Source organism: Lathyrus oleraceus, chromosome 1, assembly GCF_024323335.1.
Source record: "Lathyrus oleraceus cultivar Zhongwan6 chromosome 1, CAAS_Psat_ZW6_1.0, whole genome shotgun sequence".
NCBI lineage: Eukaryota > Viridiplantae > Streptophyta > Magnoliopsida > Fabales > Fabaceae > Lathyrus > Lathyrus oleraceus.
The window spans coordinates 75699496-75715426 of record NC_066579.1 but is presented as its reverse complement, the minus strand read 5'-3'; the positions used below and the strand labels follow the sequence as shown (position 1 = coordinate 75715426).

Here is a 15931-nt window from a genome sequence, read left to right as displayed (position 1 = left end):
GCAGAAATTCAAAGATGAAGAAAATGAAGTTTTTTGAGAGAATGGTTTTTCTGTTAGAATAGAGTGGCTGCTAGGGTTGCTATTGACAGAAAAAGTGGTATTTATTTGCTGTTTAGTGAGCTGCTAAGTGAATGCTAATTACACTTATCTCAAATGAAGTAATTTGCTCATTTTGCTAAGTTTCAACAAGTTGGCATGGGGTGTGTGTTCTGCACGAATTTGGGCCTTCCAACATGTCACAAACCACATTTCAGAACATTCCCAAATGGCCAAAAGTGTTAGGAATGCCTAATTCAAAAACTCAATTTTTCACTACACTTGAAATTAATTAAGACAAGTCCAAAAAGGCCATTTTGATCCATAAGGTTTTGGTACATGAAGGTCACATTTTTGGAAAGAGGGGATTAAATATGACTTGTTGGAAAAAACCTCACCAAATTTGGCCAAATGGTTAGAGAGATATGGCCTTTTGAAGTTCAAGAATTTTTGAAAATGAAATGATCATATCTTGCCAACCATACATGGGAATTGAGAGTTCTTGGACTTTTTGGAAATGGGAGAACAAGATTTTCAACTTTCATGTTGAGCAAAAATCCATTTGAAGCTTGTATCATGATGTAAGTTTAAGCTCAAGAAGTTTCCATTTTTGGCAGTTAAAATTACAGGTCCAGTTTCTATTTTTGGAAATTTCTGATCTGACTTCAAATTCTTCAATGATGATGTTTGCCATGATATATGAGGCCTATTTGGACATGAATAAGCTCTCTCAAACCAAATCCATCCATCAAAACCATAAAATCAGTCACAGTTGACCAAGTTTGACTTTTTAGGGTTTCTGACTGATTGTGCATTGACTGATGGCTTCTGAACATCCAATCTTTGACCTAAACACTTCAAATGGATCTCCAAGTCATGTGAACATGTTGGACCAACCCTAGGTCCTTGGCTCAATGAAAATTTCACTTGCTTGACTGATTGACTGACCTCCTGATCAGTTTGACCTAATTCTCCTGATGATCTTGCACTTGGGCAAAAGGGACAATGCAATGCTATGCAATGGACCATGTTATGTTATGACCTAATATGAGAATGTATGTACAATGATAGGTGCAAATTTGAGGTGCTACACCCACAGTTAATTCGACTTGGATAGCCCCTAAGGTGGAACCTACTTTACCTTCATAATTGGTTAACACCATATTATGAGTTTTGACATCACTATCATATTTTCCAATTTTCCTCAGCATGTGGTGAGGCATCAAGTTCACAGTCACTCCACAATCCACCAATATTTTATTAACCGGGATGTCTTCGACTTTTCCAGTGATGAAGAGGGGTTTTAGGTGGCTCTTCATGGCTTCACTGGGCCTTTCGAAAAAATCATTTTGCTCTTCGACATAGCCATTGTTCATTACATAGTAACATATCGGCTTGTGAGCAGCCATCTCCTTCTCGGTGAAACTGTCATTGTCTTCGACTTTAGTAATCTGATCTAATTCCTTAGGCATTACGGATACCATTCCGACTAAAATGTCTAAGTAAGCCTTCGAACCAGAGTCAAAGACTTTCAGTTAACAATTCATCTTTGACGACCACCTAATTGTATTTTTCTTCGGTCGTCTTACCTAAAATATTGGGATTTCTTTTGGTGAAGTTTGGGTCATCCTTTTTCTTCAAAATCATGTTGGTACTCAACTCATCCTGATCCATCTCACCAACTTCTCTTTTGGCTTTTCGCCTTCTTTGTTCTCTTCTCCACTGAGATCTCGTCATAGGGTTTTTTCCTTTATAGTTCTCAGACACATGTGAAGTCCTTTTGTCAGACTGAAATTCCTGGCGATAAGCCAGCGACGAACCTCTTTCAACCTCAAAGTTCTGCCACTTTCCATGACCGCGTTTCCTGCCATCAGTTTGCTTGACCCACTTTCCATTTGATCCCTCGATGCTTGGCTTAAAGGTCATGGGTTTGAAATTCTGCCCTGCTTGCTTGGTTTAGCTTCACCATGGGGAGTCTAGGATCAAGATATCTCCTGGGATCATAAGCCCTTTTTGGCTTACCCATTTGATGGTTGTGGATGACTTTATGTCCATCTTGGTGATTTAATCTCCTAACCCCTTCAAGATTCTGAGCTGCCTTTTTATCGAAAATAACACTACACTTAGGGCATAGCATAACTTCCGACTTCTTTTTCTGACACCTTCGGAGGAAGTCCGACAACGTTTCTTCCTCCTGAGGGAAGGCGACCTTGCTATACTCCTCCTGTCGACATTCATCATCGACCTCCATAGAGGTTTCTTGAGATAACTCCACCATATTAACCTCCATGTGGATATCCTCAGTAATATCCAACCTTTGGAATTGTTCTTGAAGGTCGTCAGTGGCCTTGTCCACCTGAACAAAATTATCAACGGTTTATTTAGTAATCATCATTAACTTTGAACTTCCAGCGTCCTCGACATCAGAGACTTCAACATTTTCCTTGTTGACATCCCCTGTATCCTTTTGCGCAAAATCATCAATATGTGTTTGCTCGAAGTACTCATGAACCCTAGCCATAACAGGTCCATTTACGGAATCTTCAGTGACTTCGGTCATATAGAAATCATCAACGACTTCAATAAGGTTCACTTCCTTTGGATTAGTATAATGAGCCTTAGCTATCTGTAGAGGATCAGAGTCGATCTTCATCTGGCTCCGTGTTTTGTCTCTAAACTTGAGTCTTCCCTCCTGGATGGCACTCTGCACAAGGTCCCTGAAAAGAAAACATTGAGACGTTTTATGACCCAAAAAACTATGGTATTTGCAAAACCCTCTTTTCTTTCTTTGTTTTAAAGAGGGTACTTTAGCACCCGGAGGTACTATCATATGACCATCTTTGACTAGTAAGTCAAAAATTTCGTCACATTTTGTAACGTCGAACATATATGTTTTCTTAGGAAATCTGTCATTCTTTTCAGGTTCGACAAGATTTTTTCTGTTCGAAGGGGCTAAAACTTTGCACGCATATGGTGGCCCTTGTGTCAATTCAGCAAGGTCGATCTCATTGTTGTCGAAGTCTGAAACTTCATGACATGAACCTTCGTCATCATTCCTGAAATCGACATAGGCTACCCTTTTACCTTTGTTTGCCCTAGCCTTTTCTTCCTTTAAACGTTCTACCTGTCGAACTCTGTCAGCCAATTGGGCCATATCCCTTAGGTATTGAGTATCTAATTTCTTTCTAATCGAATAGTCAAGGCCCCCAGCGGCCATTTCGACCAGTTCATGCTCTGGTATTTGCGTAAAACACCTGGCTTTGTGTGTGACCTTATAGGTTTTCACGACATTGGCAATTATATTAAATCACGTATTTAACATAACAAACAGTAAGCGGTATCTAGCAACACATCACTGCTACCCAAGACACGAAAATGTCATGTGATCTGACAAATCCTTTTTGTGATAATACTTGTGTGTATAATTACCCTTTTTCCCTTATGTCTATATTGAACCCAAGGCATAAACCGTGTCATCCTTGTCCAGTTCAATATTGGGCCCTTAGACATTTATCCTGTTACGCAAGATGGGCAAATTCCATCTAGGTCACTCATGTCCCTCAGCATGCTTCATGGAGTACCCATCAGCTGTCTTTATGTTCATCCAGTTACGGACAATGTTTGATCAATAATAAAGCACTTGACTCTACATCTAGGATCCATAGTGGTTTCAGGTCGAAGGGTGGTATACACCACTATCACAATGAGAATAACTTATGACACTTTGCATAACATTTTATGTAGTATTCTCAAAATGGGCCAAACCAGTATAAATATTACTCCTAATATTCATACCTATGTTTAAGACTTGATAACTCCTTATCCATGATCCATGAGATGTGATCATCAATCTATATACATAATAGCCTTAATGCTTTAATGTTATCCCACTTCACAACAAAGCTCGACTACATATACTTTAAGAATAATGTCCTTGTGTTTAATGGGATATCATAGTTAAGTCACACTTGATACATTAAACGGACTAACTATTCTAGGGATTTTATTAAACAAACATAATAAAGAAAAAGTCTTTTATTATTAATAAATAATTCGATACAAGTACCAAAAGTATTGGCCTCTAGGGATTACACCAACACTAAACTCACCTCCCCAATTAGATTGAAAACCTTTAATGGGGAGACCATGTTGGAATTCAACTATGGATTTGAACTGTTTGAAGGTACAGATGGCTTTAGACTTGTTTTTGAGAAAGTATATCCAAGTAGACCTACAGTAAGCATCTACAAAGAACATATAATACTTGAATCTCAAAATAGAGACATTGGGAAAGGTCTCCATAAGTAATTATATATCATTTCTAAAGGATTAGAATACATGGTGTGTGAAGAGGAAATGTATAATTTATGAGATTTTTTGATACAATAGGCAAAACAAAAGAAAATATAACTTTTATTATTGAAGGGAATATTACATTCTTGTAACACTAGTTTTAAGGCATGTTTATGACCTAACCTTATATGCCACATATTAGAAGTATTATAATTTATATGAGTAAAATTGATACTAGGAATTTGTTTATTTTGACAAGAAGGCATTAAGAAAGTCTTGTCATTATTGCTAGATAGGTTGATAGAGGTAAACTCATAGAGGCCATCATTGCCAACATGTCCTTCAAGCAAGGTTGCATTAGAAACTTGAGATTTGACAAAACATTTGTCAACAGAAAACAAGAAAAAGACACCATTGTCACAACAAAACTGACTAACACTGGCCAAGTTCTTGGTTATGGAAGGAATAAGAAGTTTTTGTAGAGTGAGAGGTGTGTGAGAGTGAATAGGTGATGTAAAAGTGTTAGAGCCAATTGAGTGAATGTGAAAACCTTGTCTATTACCAATGAAAGTTTGTTCATGGACTTCAAAGGGAGTCAACTTTTGAAGATTCTTGGGATAATTAGTGACATGAAATGAAGCCCCTGAATCTAAAGACCAAGAAGTGGATGCAGGAGGTGAAGGCATAACATTGACAATAAAGGCATTAGGTGCAAATAGTGTAGGAATATTCCTTGAAGATGTAGAAGGCCTTGTCCACACATTTGGTGAAAAGGCTCTATAGTTGTTCTAAGAAGCATGCCATGAAGAAAAGTTGTAGAAAAAATAAAAACATGATTTAAGTTGATAGTGTTGGTTGAACGTAGATTAGTAGTTGAGAGCTAGGTGTCCAAACTTGAAATTAACATGGCATTGAACATTGGAATTAGATAACTTGCTACCCATGTCTCTACCACTATGACCACTACATGGACCTCTACCACCAAAAAAACTCCATGATTCATAGTCAGGGTATGAGGAGAGGATGGAACCGGGGAAGAATCAAAACTAGTAGGATTCACTTCATCATAATTGTTAGGGTTAGGACCAACATGAGTGAGATTGAGAGAAACAAGATCATGCACACATATTTCAACCTCATCTAAGTCCATTAGTCCAAATTCACTCTCAATAACCAAAACAAGTAAGACATACACTAAGGGTAAGCATTCAAGAATTACATCAATGTAAGGTGATGCAAGAGTTGGATCACCAACGGAGGCTAGGGAGTCCACAATAGTGCGGACTTTAAGAAATACTCATGGACTGTGGAACTGTCAAGTGTTAGGGCACGAAGCTCCACACGAAGTTGCCTAGCTCTTGCATGGGTTTGCTTTTGAAAATAGTTGGACAGGTGGTCCCAAAGTTGATGCACATGAGCGCAACCAAGAACACACGAAAGGATCTCGTTTCAGAGTGTTGATTGAAGCCAAGAGAGATGAATTTGGTCTTTTTGCATCCATCAAGGGTATTCAAGATTCATAGTAACTAAGGTATGAGCTTCATCATTCACAAACTGGAGCAAAATTCGAGTGCAAGCTACGAATTCAGTTAGACTATGTGTATTAATGTATGGTTTGATCTATTGTCTCCATAGATGGAAGTTCTTCTCATCGAGCTTTTTCCCGATCTTGAGTGAAAACTGAAGAGGACTAGATTCCTCAATGGAATTCGATAGTGTCAATGCATGAGTAGTGGAGATATGAGCGAAAAACGACAGCGATTGCAAAGGTTGTGATGGCTTAATCATGGTCGGGCCTTAAATCGTGATCTAGCAATATGATTGCATATAATATTATATAAAAGAGTTAGTTATGCTTTCCATTTCAATTTGTAACTAACTTTTGAATATTATGAAATTGGTTAGTTACAATCAACCACAACGATCACTTTTGATTATAGTAACGAGTTAACATGCTACAAGAAATTTTGATTACACTCAAGATGATAATTATCCGTCTTGATGCTAGATTTACAATTAAGTTAAACTTACTAATCCTTACTCTAATAGAACTTTAAACAATACAATAAAAATGTAAAGTTTAAATCTATTCACATTTAATATAAAAAAATTTACATTATTGATTCATCACAATTATTTTAATTGCTACTTTATATTTCCTTAATCCGAGCCTAAATTATACGTCACTTTTTATAAAAACAATTATTCTAAATTATACAATTTTTTTTATTATATACCCTTTAATATTTTATTAATTTTCCTTTTTCCAATCCTTTTAATTAATTTTTTAAATAATTAATAAAAAATAATATTATAAAATCATATATCATTTATATTTTTTATATAAAATTAATTGTGTTTCTTAGTTCTTGTAAAATATTTAAAATGTCTTATAATTTAAAAAGAATATATAATTAAAATAAAATTAAATATTTTTAAAGATTTAACGGCCATAATTAATCAATAATATAAACGTCTTTACACTTTCACTATATAAAATAATATAAAAAAAGATCAGAGGGAGTATTAGAATGTGTGACCTACATAAGAGTGGGGGTTGTGTTGTGTACCAAAATATAGTAGTAGATTAGATTCGTTCTTATGGGAACTGTGATTGGCTCTTGGGTTTACTAGTCGGTGGGACATAAAGTATAACTCACCTGTCTTAACCTCAATGGCCCATTTGTATTATATCTTTCTCTCCTCTTTTCAAGTGATGCTTCAGCATTGGGGAACATATAAACATATTCATATAAGTCATACTACTCACAATTTTTTAAATTATCAAGTTATTAAAAGCATATATTTATTTATTTAAGATTAAGACAAAGTGGTATTTAATTAAATAGATGTTAAATTGACACAAAATGACCTTATATGTTGTACTTCAAGCTAATATAAAATAAAAACTGTAATGTTTATAAAGGGTTGGATTTCACTTTTGTAAAAATAAGTTTTTTTTATCAGTTAGACGTAATTAAGAAATTAAATATTAAAATTCTATTTAAAATTTAAAATATTTTTTTATATAGTATATATATTTTTTAACTTAATAATCTAATATCTAGAATTCACTTTTTAAAGATATATTGTCTAGTAGTTTAATAAATGACTTTATCTTTTAAATGTGAACAATTGAATGTGACATGTTCGAACTTACACATCTATATTTAATGTCTCTGCACAAGGGGAGGAATTCTCTCCCGTGACAAATTGTTACAAGAAAATCTAGGTCATTTAACTTTGTTAGTCTATAATAATAAAATCTTCAAAAATAAATTTGAATGGTGGAGATGGCACATTACTGTCTCTAGTGAAAATGTCACTAAATATGATTTATGTCCTCTGCATAACTACCAATTGAATTGGCTTAATGAGATGATATAATATACATTTTAATATACTCTCTACGATCCTATTTATAAGAGACGAGTTAATTTTTAGATACATTAAATAATCAATGTATCTGGACTATATATGGATCAAATACATTGATTATTCAATGTATCTAAAAAATAAGTTGTCTCTTATAAATAGGATCATTTGGAGTATTATACTAAAATAAATATAAATATTTATACTTTTCAAAGAGAAAAATGATATGCACTGACAGTGTAAAATAATTGTATGTTGTCAAACAATCACTATCATATATTCTGCCAAGTCACCATGATATTTTTTAATTAATTGTATGACATGAATGAATGATAATTCTCTATTGAATGACAATGTAAAACTATTTTATAATGTAAGTGCACTATCTTTAATCTCTTCTTTAAATCTATTTTTCTCTTTCTGTTTTCTACCTTCACATTAATTAGTATAATGTGGATTTATTTATATGAATTTAATGTAGTCACACTTTGCTAGCAACAAAATTTTGAGAAATAAGAGAAATTGAATAAGTATAGAGAATAAAATGAGTGAAAATTAAAGCAAAAACATATCGAGCTATTTAAAATCATTACGTGCACCCCAAGACATTGGATAAGATGGTGAGGGTCTCTTTCAACTTAACCAGAAGTCATGTGTTCAAATCCAACCCTGAGCACATAGCATGTTAAATCTCTTGGGAAGAGTTTGCCACCTATTATGGTTCTATAAAGCTCGATGGATTAGTTCATGCAGTTAGTTATGCAAAAAAACCATTACTTGCACACTATGTAAATGCTTTATACAATCTTTTTTAAACTATTGAAATTAATTTGATTACAAGCTACAACAACACACGCAACATATTCATCCTCACAACAGGATAAAACCACCACATGTTGCTTCTTTGAGCACCATGACACATGTGCTTCTAGGAACTTAAGAAGTATATATTTTTGTTTCTCATATCAACCTCATCACCACTCCAGTCAATGGCAGAGTAACCAATGAGCCCAAGCTTTCCATATCATTGTCCAAATGGAAACATTAAACCATAGTGTAATGTGCTGATGTATCTCATGATTTTGTTTACAACAATGTAATGTTATCTAGAGGATTGCTCATAAACCTGATCACCAATCCTACTGAGAAGCTTATGTGTGGCCTGCTTTGGCATAAATATCTCAATGATCCTACCAATTGTTTGAACATGGTAGCATCTACCTTGTCTTCTTCACCTGCATCAGATTCTCCAAAATTCAAGTTTGTATCAGCTGGTGTGATTGTATAGTTGCATTCAAATATATTGAATTTTATCAATATTTCATTTTCATACTTTGCTTGATACAAGATCATTCCCATTTAGGTGTCTAAGAATTCCATGCCAGGAAAATAAGCTAGCTTGTCAAGATCAGTCATTTCAAAAACAAGCTTCATCTTAGATTTGAACTGATCAATTTCATAATCACAACTTCTTGTTAGCAACAAGTCATCAACATAAAGGAAAACAATAAGTAACTTTTAGTCTCGTTTGCCTTTAATATAGGCTTTGTGTTCATAATTTCACTTTTTGAATCTTTTTTCCATGAAGAACTTATCTATCATTTTGTCCCACGCCCTTGGCGCTTATTCCAAACCTTATAATGACTTGTGCAACTTGTATACTTTATCTTCTCTTACCTTTAATTAAAATCCAGAAGGTTGTGCTATATGAAATTCTTCTTATAGAGGGCCATTTAGAAAAGATGATTTAACATCAAGGTGAAATAGAGAGCATCCTCTATCATAGGCCAGTGCAATTACTAGTCTGATGGTCTCATGTATTACCACACATGAGAAGACTTCATCATAATTAGCTCCTTGTCATTGAAAGAAACCTTTTATAAAATGTCTTTATTGTGATTGAATACTTGTCCCTAGGGATTTAACTTGAGTTTTAACACCCATATCACATAACCTGGTTAATTCCCAAGTCCTTTTCTTTTCTATAGAGGTTAGTTCTTCAATCGTATAATCATTCAAAGTTTATTCTTTCAGTGCTTCTTTATAGTCAACTTGCTCAACATTTTCAAACATTTAAAGATGTATCATCTCTCAATAATTACCCATTTCATTATCAAGAACTAACTCTCAATCAACTAGTCTTTTTGGGAGTTACCTTTCCCTTTTGTGGTATGGCTTGTGTTGGTGCAGGTTCTTCATCTGAATCTACATTTAATGTTATTTCATAAGTGTTATTCTCATCCATTTAAAAACTTTAATTCTAAAATGATATTAATATGCTTGTAACATCTTCACATGTGACTTCCCAATTCCATGTTTCATCCCCCATGATAACCATATCTCTGCTAATGGAAAGTTTATTTGTCTCAAGATCAATCAATCTATAAGCATTTGTATTGTGGTAGCCTACAAGAATTATTAGCTTACTCATATCCTTCAATTTCCTTATCTTGGTATCAGGGAAGTATTTATAACATAAGGATCCAAAAAATTCCGTAGATGATTAACACTAGACTTTCTTTCTGGCCAAGTTTCCTCCTGAACTATGTTCATCATATCTTTGTGGTACACTTATTTATAATGTATGTTGCAGTTTTGATAGCCTTTACCTGAAACTCATATGGTAGGTGCTTATGCTTTATCATACTTTTGGCCATGTTGATAATACTTATATTCCTTCCCCTATCAGACCATTGTGTTAGGAAGTGTATGGAGTTGTGACTTTACGGATGATGCCTTGTCTTGCACAAAAGCATTCGAAGGACTTTGAGTTGTACTCATCTCCACCAGCAGTTCTCAGGATCTTCACCATCTTGCCACTTTTCCTTGTTACCACCACTTTGAATATTTTGAAAACATACAAGGCTTCACTCTTAGCCTTGATAAAAAAATAGTCATAACATCCTGGAGAACTCATCCACAAAGGTGATGAAATATTTTTTAACACTATATTAGGTACTTCTAGTGTTCCACAAATATCTGAGTAAACTACATTTAACCATTCCTTGGCTCTCATAGGAAAACTAGAATTAAAATTTAACTTAGGTTGCTTCCCTATCAAGTATACATTACATGAACTTCCAGGAATTTTCATATTAGGAACTCTTGTCAAAATTCCTTTGGAATTCAATTGACTCAACTTTTGTAGTTTAAGTGATCATACTTCTTGTTTCATAACTCGACTTCTTGTTAATGTGTTATTGCAACAAAGCACTTCACATCTAAAGTTTGAATACATGTCTTGAAATTCATGTTTCTTGACTAACAAGATTTTAAATTTAACATCTTCTTGTAATCAACCAACTTCAAATAGTCATTCTCCATGATCAATGAATAGTCTTTATGCTCCAATTAAAACCACACACTCATGAGGTTAGATTGCATGTTAGGAATAAACACCACATTCATGATAATTGCTTTTTTTTCATCTTTGCTTTGTATAGCCACATGTCCCATGTGCTATCAACTAATTTCATGTTAGTCTTATTGCTTGCATCAAAATGAATTATTCACTCCATGTTTCCATTCATGTGATTGCTACAACTAGTATCAAGATACCAAATTTGAGAATTGGAGACCTCAACATCAATTAAAGCCATAAGCATAACTAGATCTGAGTTTGATCCATAGTTTTATTGAGCTATCTTGCCTTCTTCTTCACCCTTCTTAGAATTATTTCCTTTACATAGTCAACATTCAACTACATAACGTCCAGACTTCTCACATTTGTAGCACTGCACATTTCATTTATCAAAGTAATTTTTCTTGCTATTGTTTGTATAAAACCCTCCCCCTTTTCAGCTTGATAATTCACATTTTCATTTGTATTTTTTTCTTTTTTATATTGATTACTTCATATGTTTTTCTTCCATTTTTCTCTGTTTGCTTCATGTTTCTTGAATTTTGCAAATAGTGCTTGTTTATCTTGCTTATCAGTTTACCTTTCAACTACCTTCATTTCACGATGTTCAAGGGTGTTATACAAGTCCTTCATCTTCATGTTATCCAAATCATTTATCTAATTCATGGTCACCACTATGTGATCAGAAAGAAGACAAGGTTCTCAAGATTTTCTCAATAATCTTTAACTCAGTAAGGGTTTCACCAAACTGTTTCATTTAGTTTGTAAGAGTTAATAATTTTGACATGCAATCACTTATTTTTTCATCATTAGCTCAAGTTGACTTCTCCACTACAAGAAAAATGGTCTCTAGTGATGTGATATTGCCACGTGAAAACCATGTCGCAAAAAAAAAAGCGTTGCCACATGATTTTCACATCGCTAAACATTTAAAATTAAAAAAAAGGTATTGACACGTGAAAACCACATTTCTAAAACAAGGACGTTTCTCCACATGATTTTCACGCCGCTAATCATTTAAAATTAAAAAAAAATCACCTTCTTTCTCACAAATTAGCTATTTGCGCTCTCTCTCCCTCTCTCTCTCAAATTTCTCAGCAAACAAACCAAAAATGTTTCTATCTTCTCTCTCGCTCACCTTCTTTCTCTCTTCTCTCACTCACTCACTCAAAACAAAGGCGTTTTTTCAAAGAACAACAACAACATTTATGTTTCATTCAAATCGGAAAAATCAGCAAACGCGCAGGTTGGAAGAGCAGATTTGCGCATTTTCGACGAGTCCACGTTCGCGTTTGGAAGCTTTACGGTAGTCGGAGGAGGAGGTGGTTTAGTGAATTTTTGAGAAGTGGTACGGTTTTGTAATGGCGAGGGTGGTGGGTCATATTCGTTTTCTTCTCATCATCACTTCCTTTTTCGTTTTTGTTGTTCTCCTTCTTATTCTATTTTGGCATTGTTGTTGTTTACTTTGTCAGGTTTCTTATGTTGCTGTTGCAACAAAGATGGCAATGATGGTGCTAGAGAAAGTTATATGAGAGTTTTTGTTTCTTGAGAAATTGAGAGAAAATAATGAAGATCTACATTTTTCTTCTTTTAATTTCTTTGTTATGTTTTGGTGTTGATGATTGGTGTTTGAATATAAAATAGTGGTTTGAATGATTGAAAAGAGATGGTGGTGGTGAAGGTTTTAAGAAATGGTGGTGGTGGTGGTGGTTTTTGCACCTATCCCTATGTACATATTAGTGGCGTGAATATCACGTGACAAATTTGCGACGTGATTTTCACGTGGTAAAAAAGTTATCACAAGTGCTACTGCCGTGTGATTTTCCATGTTATTAATTAATGGTTGTGACATGAAAATTATGTGACTAATTACAATTTTTTATAGTGCTCCATGATTACAACTTTACCTTTTTTTACTTTGGCACCATCACCAAAGTACATTTTCAATTTATCCCATGCGGCCTTTAAACTAGTTTCAATAGAGATCTTTTCAAAGACCTTTGAGTCCACACTTAAATGGATTAGAAATAAGACATTGCAATCTCGTTTCTTATCTTTTTTGAATGATTTTCTTTGTGCTCCGCTTACATCTTCATGCAAAGTTTCCAAAACTGTTTCCACAATCTCACAAACACTTTGTGCACTAAAAAATCCTCCATCTAAGCCACCCATTTATTTCAATTATTTATATAAAGAATTGATACATATGTTCTAAAGTTTCTATGATCTATCGTGATCGAATTAACTTGTAACCACTTGAATATTTAGGATTGTTGTTGCTCTATAATCAATTTATTGAGAAAAACAATTTGAGAGAGAAGAGATTGAGAGAAAAGAATAAGATTTTCAATAAGATTATATAAATAAAAATAAATAAAAATTATAGTAATATTATTGAAACATATACAGTTATTTATAACAATTACTTGCACACCAAATAAATATCTTATACAAAGTTTTTAAATCTAGAAAGTAACTAATTGAGTTAGTTATACAATACGAGTCATCTAATTTTAATAAGATAAATAAGAAAAAACATATTTAATTTTTATTTATACATTTAAAACAAGATTGTTTCATCTTTCTTAAATAGTCGAAAACACATGATTGTATCATTGCAAGATACTTATCAAAGACATGTTTAGATAAATAATTTATTTGTAATTTATAACACAAATATACATCAAAACAAGCTATTAAACTCAAATAAATCAACTAAAAAAATACTTCTAATGATTTCTTCTTTCCGTATCTCATTTTGACTTATTGTTTTTCTCTTTACAAACAATTGAGAATAATAATAAAAAGAGAGAACAAAGAGTATTGTATAACAAAGAAAAGGAACATAAATTTTAAAAAATAAAATAAAAGGAGATTTGTAATAATACAAAAAAAAGATAAATCCATAATCTAAAAGCTACCATCCAACAAAGAAAAAGGATAAGGTGGCAACGAACTATTCTCTGCCGCCATTTCACTGAAAACTTCCACACCCCCCATTTTACCATCGCCACTATTCTCACCCCTCATAAACGGTGCAGCCGGAGTCACTGCCGTCAACGTCGTCGGAGAAACTTTGCAATCATACCCATACCCCATTTGTCCAATCTCCGTCTGTCCCCACCAACCTCCTACCGGCGTCACCTCCCGCGGCGGCGCACGGTGGAAATAATCAATTTCAAAACCTGTCTCCGGCGAAGAAGACATCATATTATTAGCAACAGTTACCTCGTCTTCCTCAAACTCTGTCTTCATAGAATTCCCCACCGCCATGCCGGATGAGTCTGAGGAAGTCGAGGTATCCGCCACCGGCACCGTCATCACCGGAGATATCATCCGTCTTTTTTTCTTATCAAGAACTATCTGCTTCTCTCTCTGGTTGAGTATTCTAGACAGGATTTGAGGATCTTCAACGACATTGCAAAGAAAAGCCATCATTTGTTGTGGTCGTTTCTCTGTCGTTTCTAATCTTTTGTTCATCCCTTGAAGCTCTTGATCTAAATTTCTTTGTTCTTCTTTTAGCTTCATTATTTCTGTTACCATAGCTTCATCTTCTTCAAAATCCTCAAACTTCACCTCATTAAAATAACAATTATTATTATTATTATTATTCCTTCCATTTCCAACTCCACCAACGTGCTTTTTCCTAACTATGTTCTTCAATAAGTGCTTTTGTCCTCTTAGAAACCACTCATTCGCAAATTCCCAACGATCCGGGTCAACTTTTCTGAAACCCTAAGCAAAACCAAAACAAAAAACAAGAAATATCATAAACTTAAAATCGAGAAATAAAGAAAACCCATTAATAAAAAAGTGATTTTGGGAAGTGGGTTTGTTTTAGTTTTTGAAGATTGTTACTTACGTAGGTGTTGAGTTGACGAACGAAACTAGAGAAGTTGTTGTGTTTGAAGAAAAGAGGGAGAAGGGAGTGAGAGAATTCGAGGGGGTCGAGGACGATGAAACTGTTGTTAGATGGACCCCACTTGATAAGGTTATCGGTGTTTGGTTCGTTAACCATGTGGTATGTCTTCATAATGAACGGTGCGATCATGTTGTTCTGCTCCATCCCCATTTAACAAAGACAAGAACAAGAACAATAACTCACACGATTACAGAGATAGGTTTATTGGTTACTCTTTTCTATTGAACTATTGGAGTGAGAAGAGAGAGATAGAGAGAGAAGGTTTTTCTCTTTTGAAGGAGAGGAACACTGAATATATAAAGATGCTTGTAAATTTGGGGTTCGCCTGATGGTTAAAGTTTGAGTCTTGGGAGTGCACTCTTTTTAAAGTCAAAGCACAAGTGCAATAAACTGTATTGAAAATGTTGATATTGATATATTATTAATTATTTTTATGATAAAAAGTTATGAGTAATTCATACCGTGATTAGGCTAAAAATTAATCAAGTTAAGATAATTTTCGATTCGATACAATTTTTTTAAAAAATTTAAATTTGATTTATTATTCACGAATAACTGTTCTATTTGTTATATTAGTTTCCTTGCTTCACAAATTTAGAAGTTATTTTCTTAAAGTCTATATTTTTTTTTTTTTTTGTTATACTTGACATTTTAAATTAGTATTGTTTTTTAATTAAAATAAATTCTAAAAATAATATAAAAGATATATGTTAGAAATTTTTAATATATTTATATATATATATATATATATATATATATATATATATATATATATATATATATATATATATATATATATATATATATATATATATATGAGTTGTATTGAGAAACAAATGTGAGTTTAAAGTCTCATATTGCTTAAAAAAGTGGAGGTTGAACACTTTATAAGTGAGAGGATCCATGCACCTATCACCTTAAGATTTTTGATGAATATGTGGTGT

General features: G+C 33.7%; 1 protein-coding gene across 1 annotated transcript; it reads right to left on the bottom strand.

Moving 5' to 3' along the window:
- Window positions 1-13776: 13776 nt before the first annotated feature.
- On the bottom strand, window positions 13777-15329 carry LOC127116548 (heat stress transcription factor C-1). The gene is made up of 2 exons (XM_051047385.1): window positions 14928-15329; window positions 13777-14800 (listed from the first exon to the last, which is right to left on the bottom strand). Exons 1-2 carry the CDS (start codon window positions 15135-15137, stop codon window positions 13976-13978), a joined length of 1035 nt encoding a protein of 344 aa, XP_050903342.1. The 5' UTR covers window positions 15138-15329; the 3' UTR covers window positions 13777-13975.
- Between the last annotated feature and the right edge of the window lie 602 nt (window positions 15330-15931).

Coding starts and splice junctions, on each gene's coding strand:
- LOC127116548 (XM_051047385.1), bottom strand. CDS start 15,137: ATGGGGATGGAGCAGAACAACATGATCGCACCGTTCATTATGAAGACA. Junction 14,801..14,927: donor TTCGTCAACTCAACACCTAC/GTAAGTAACAAT, acceptor GGTTTTGCTTAG/GGTTTCAGAAAAGTTGACCC.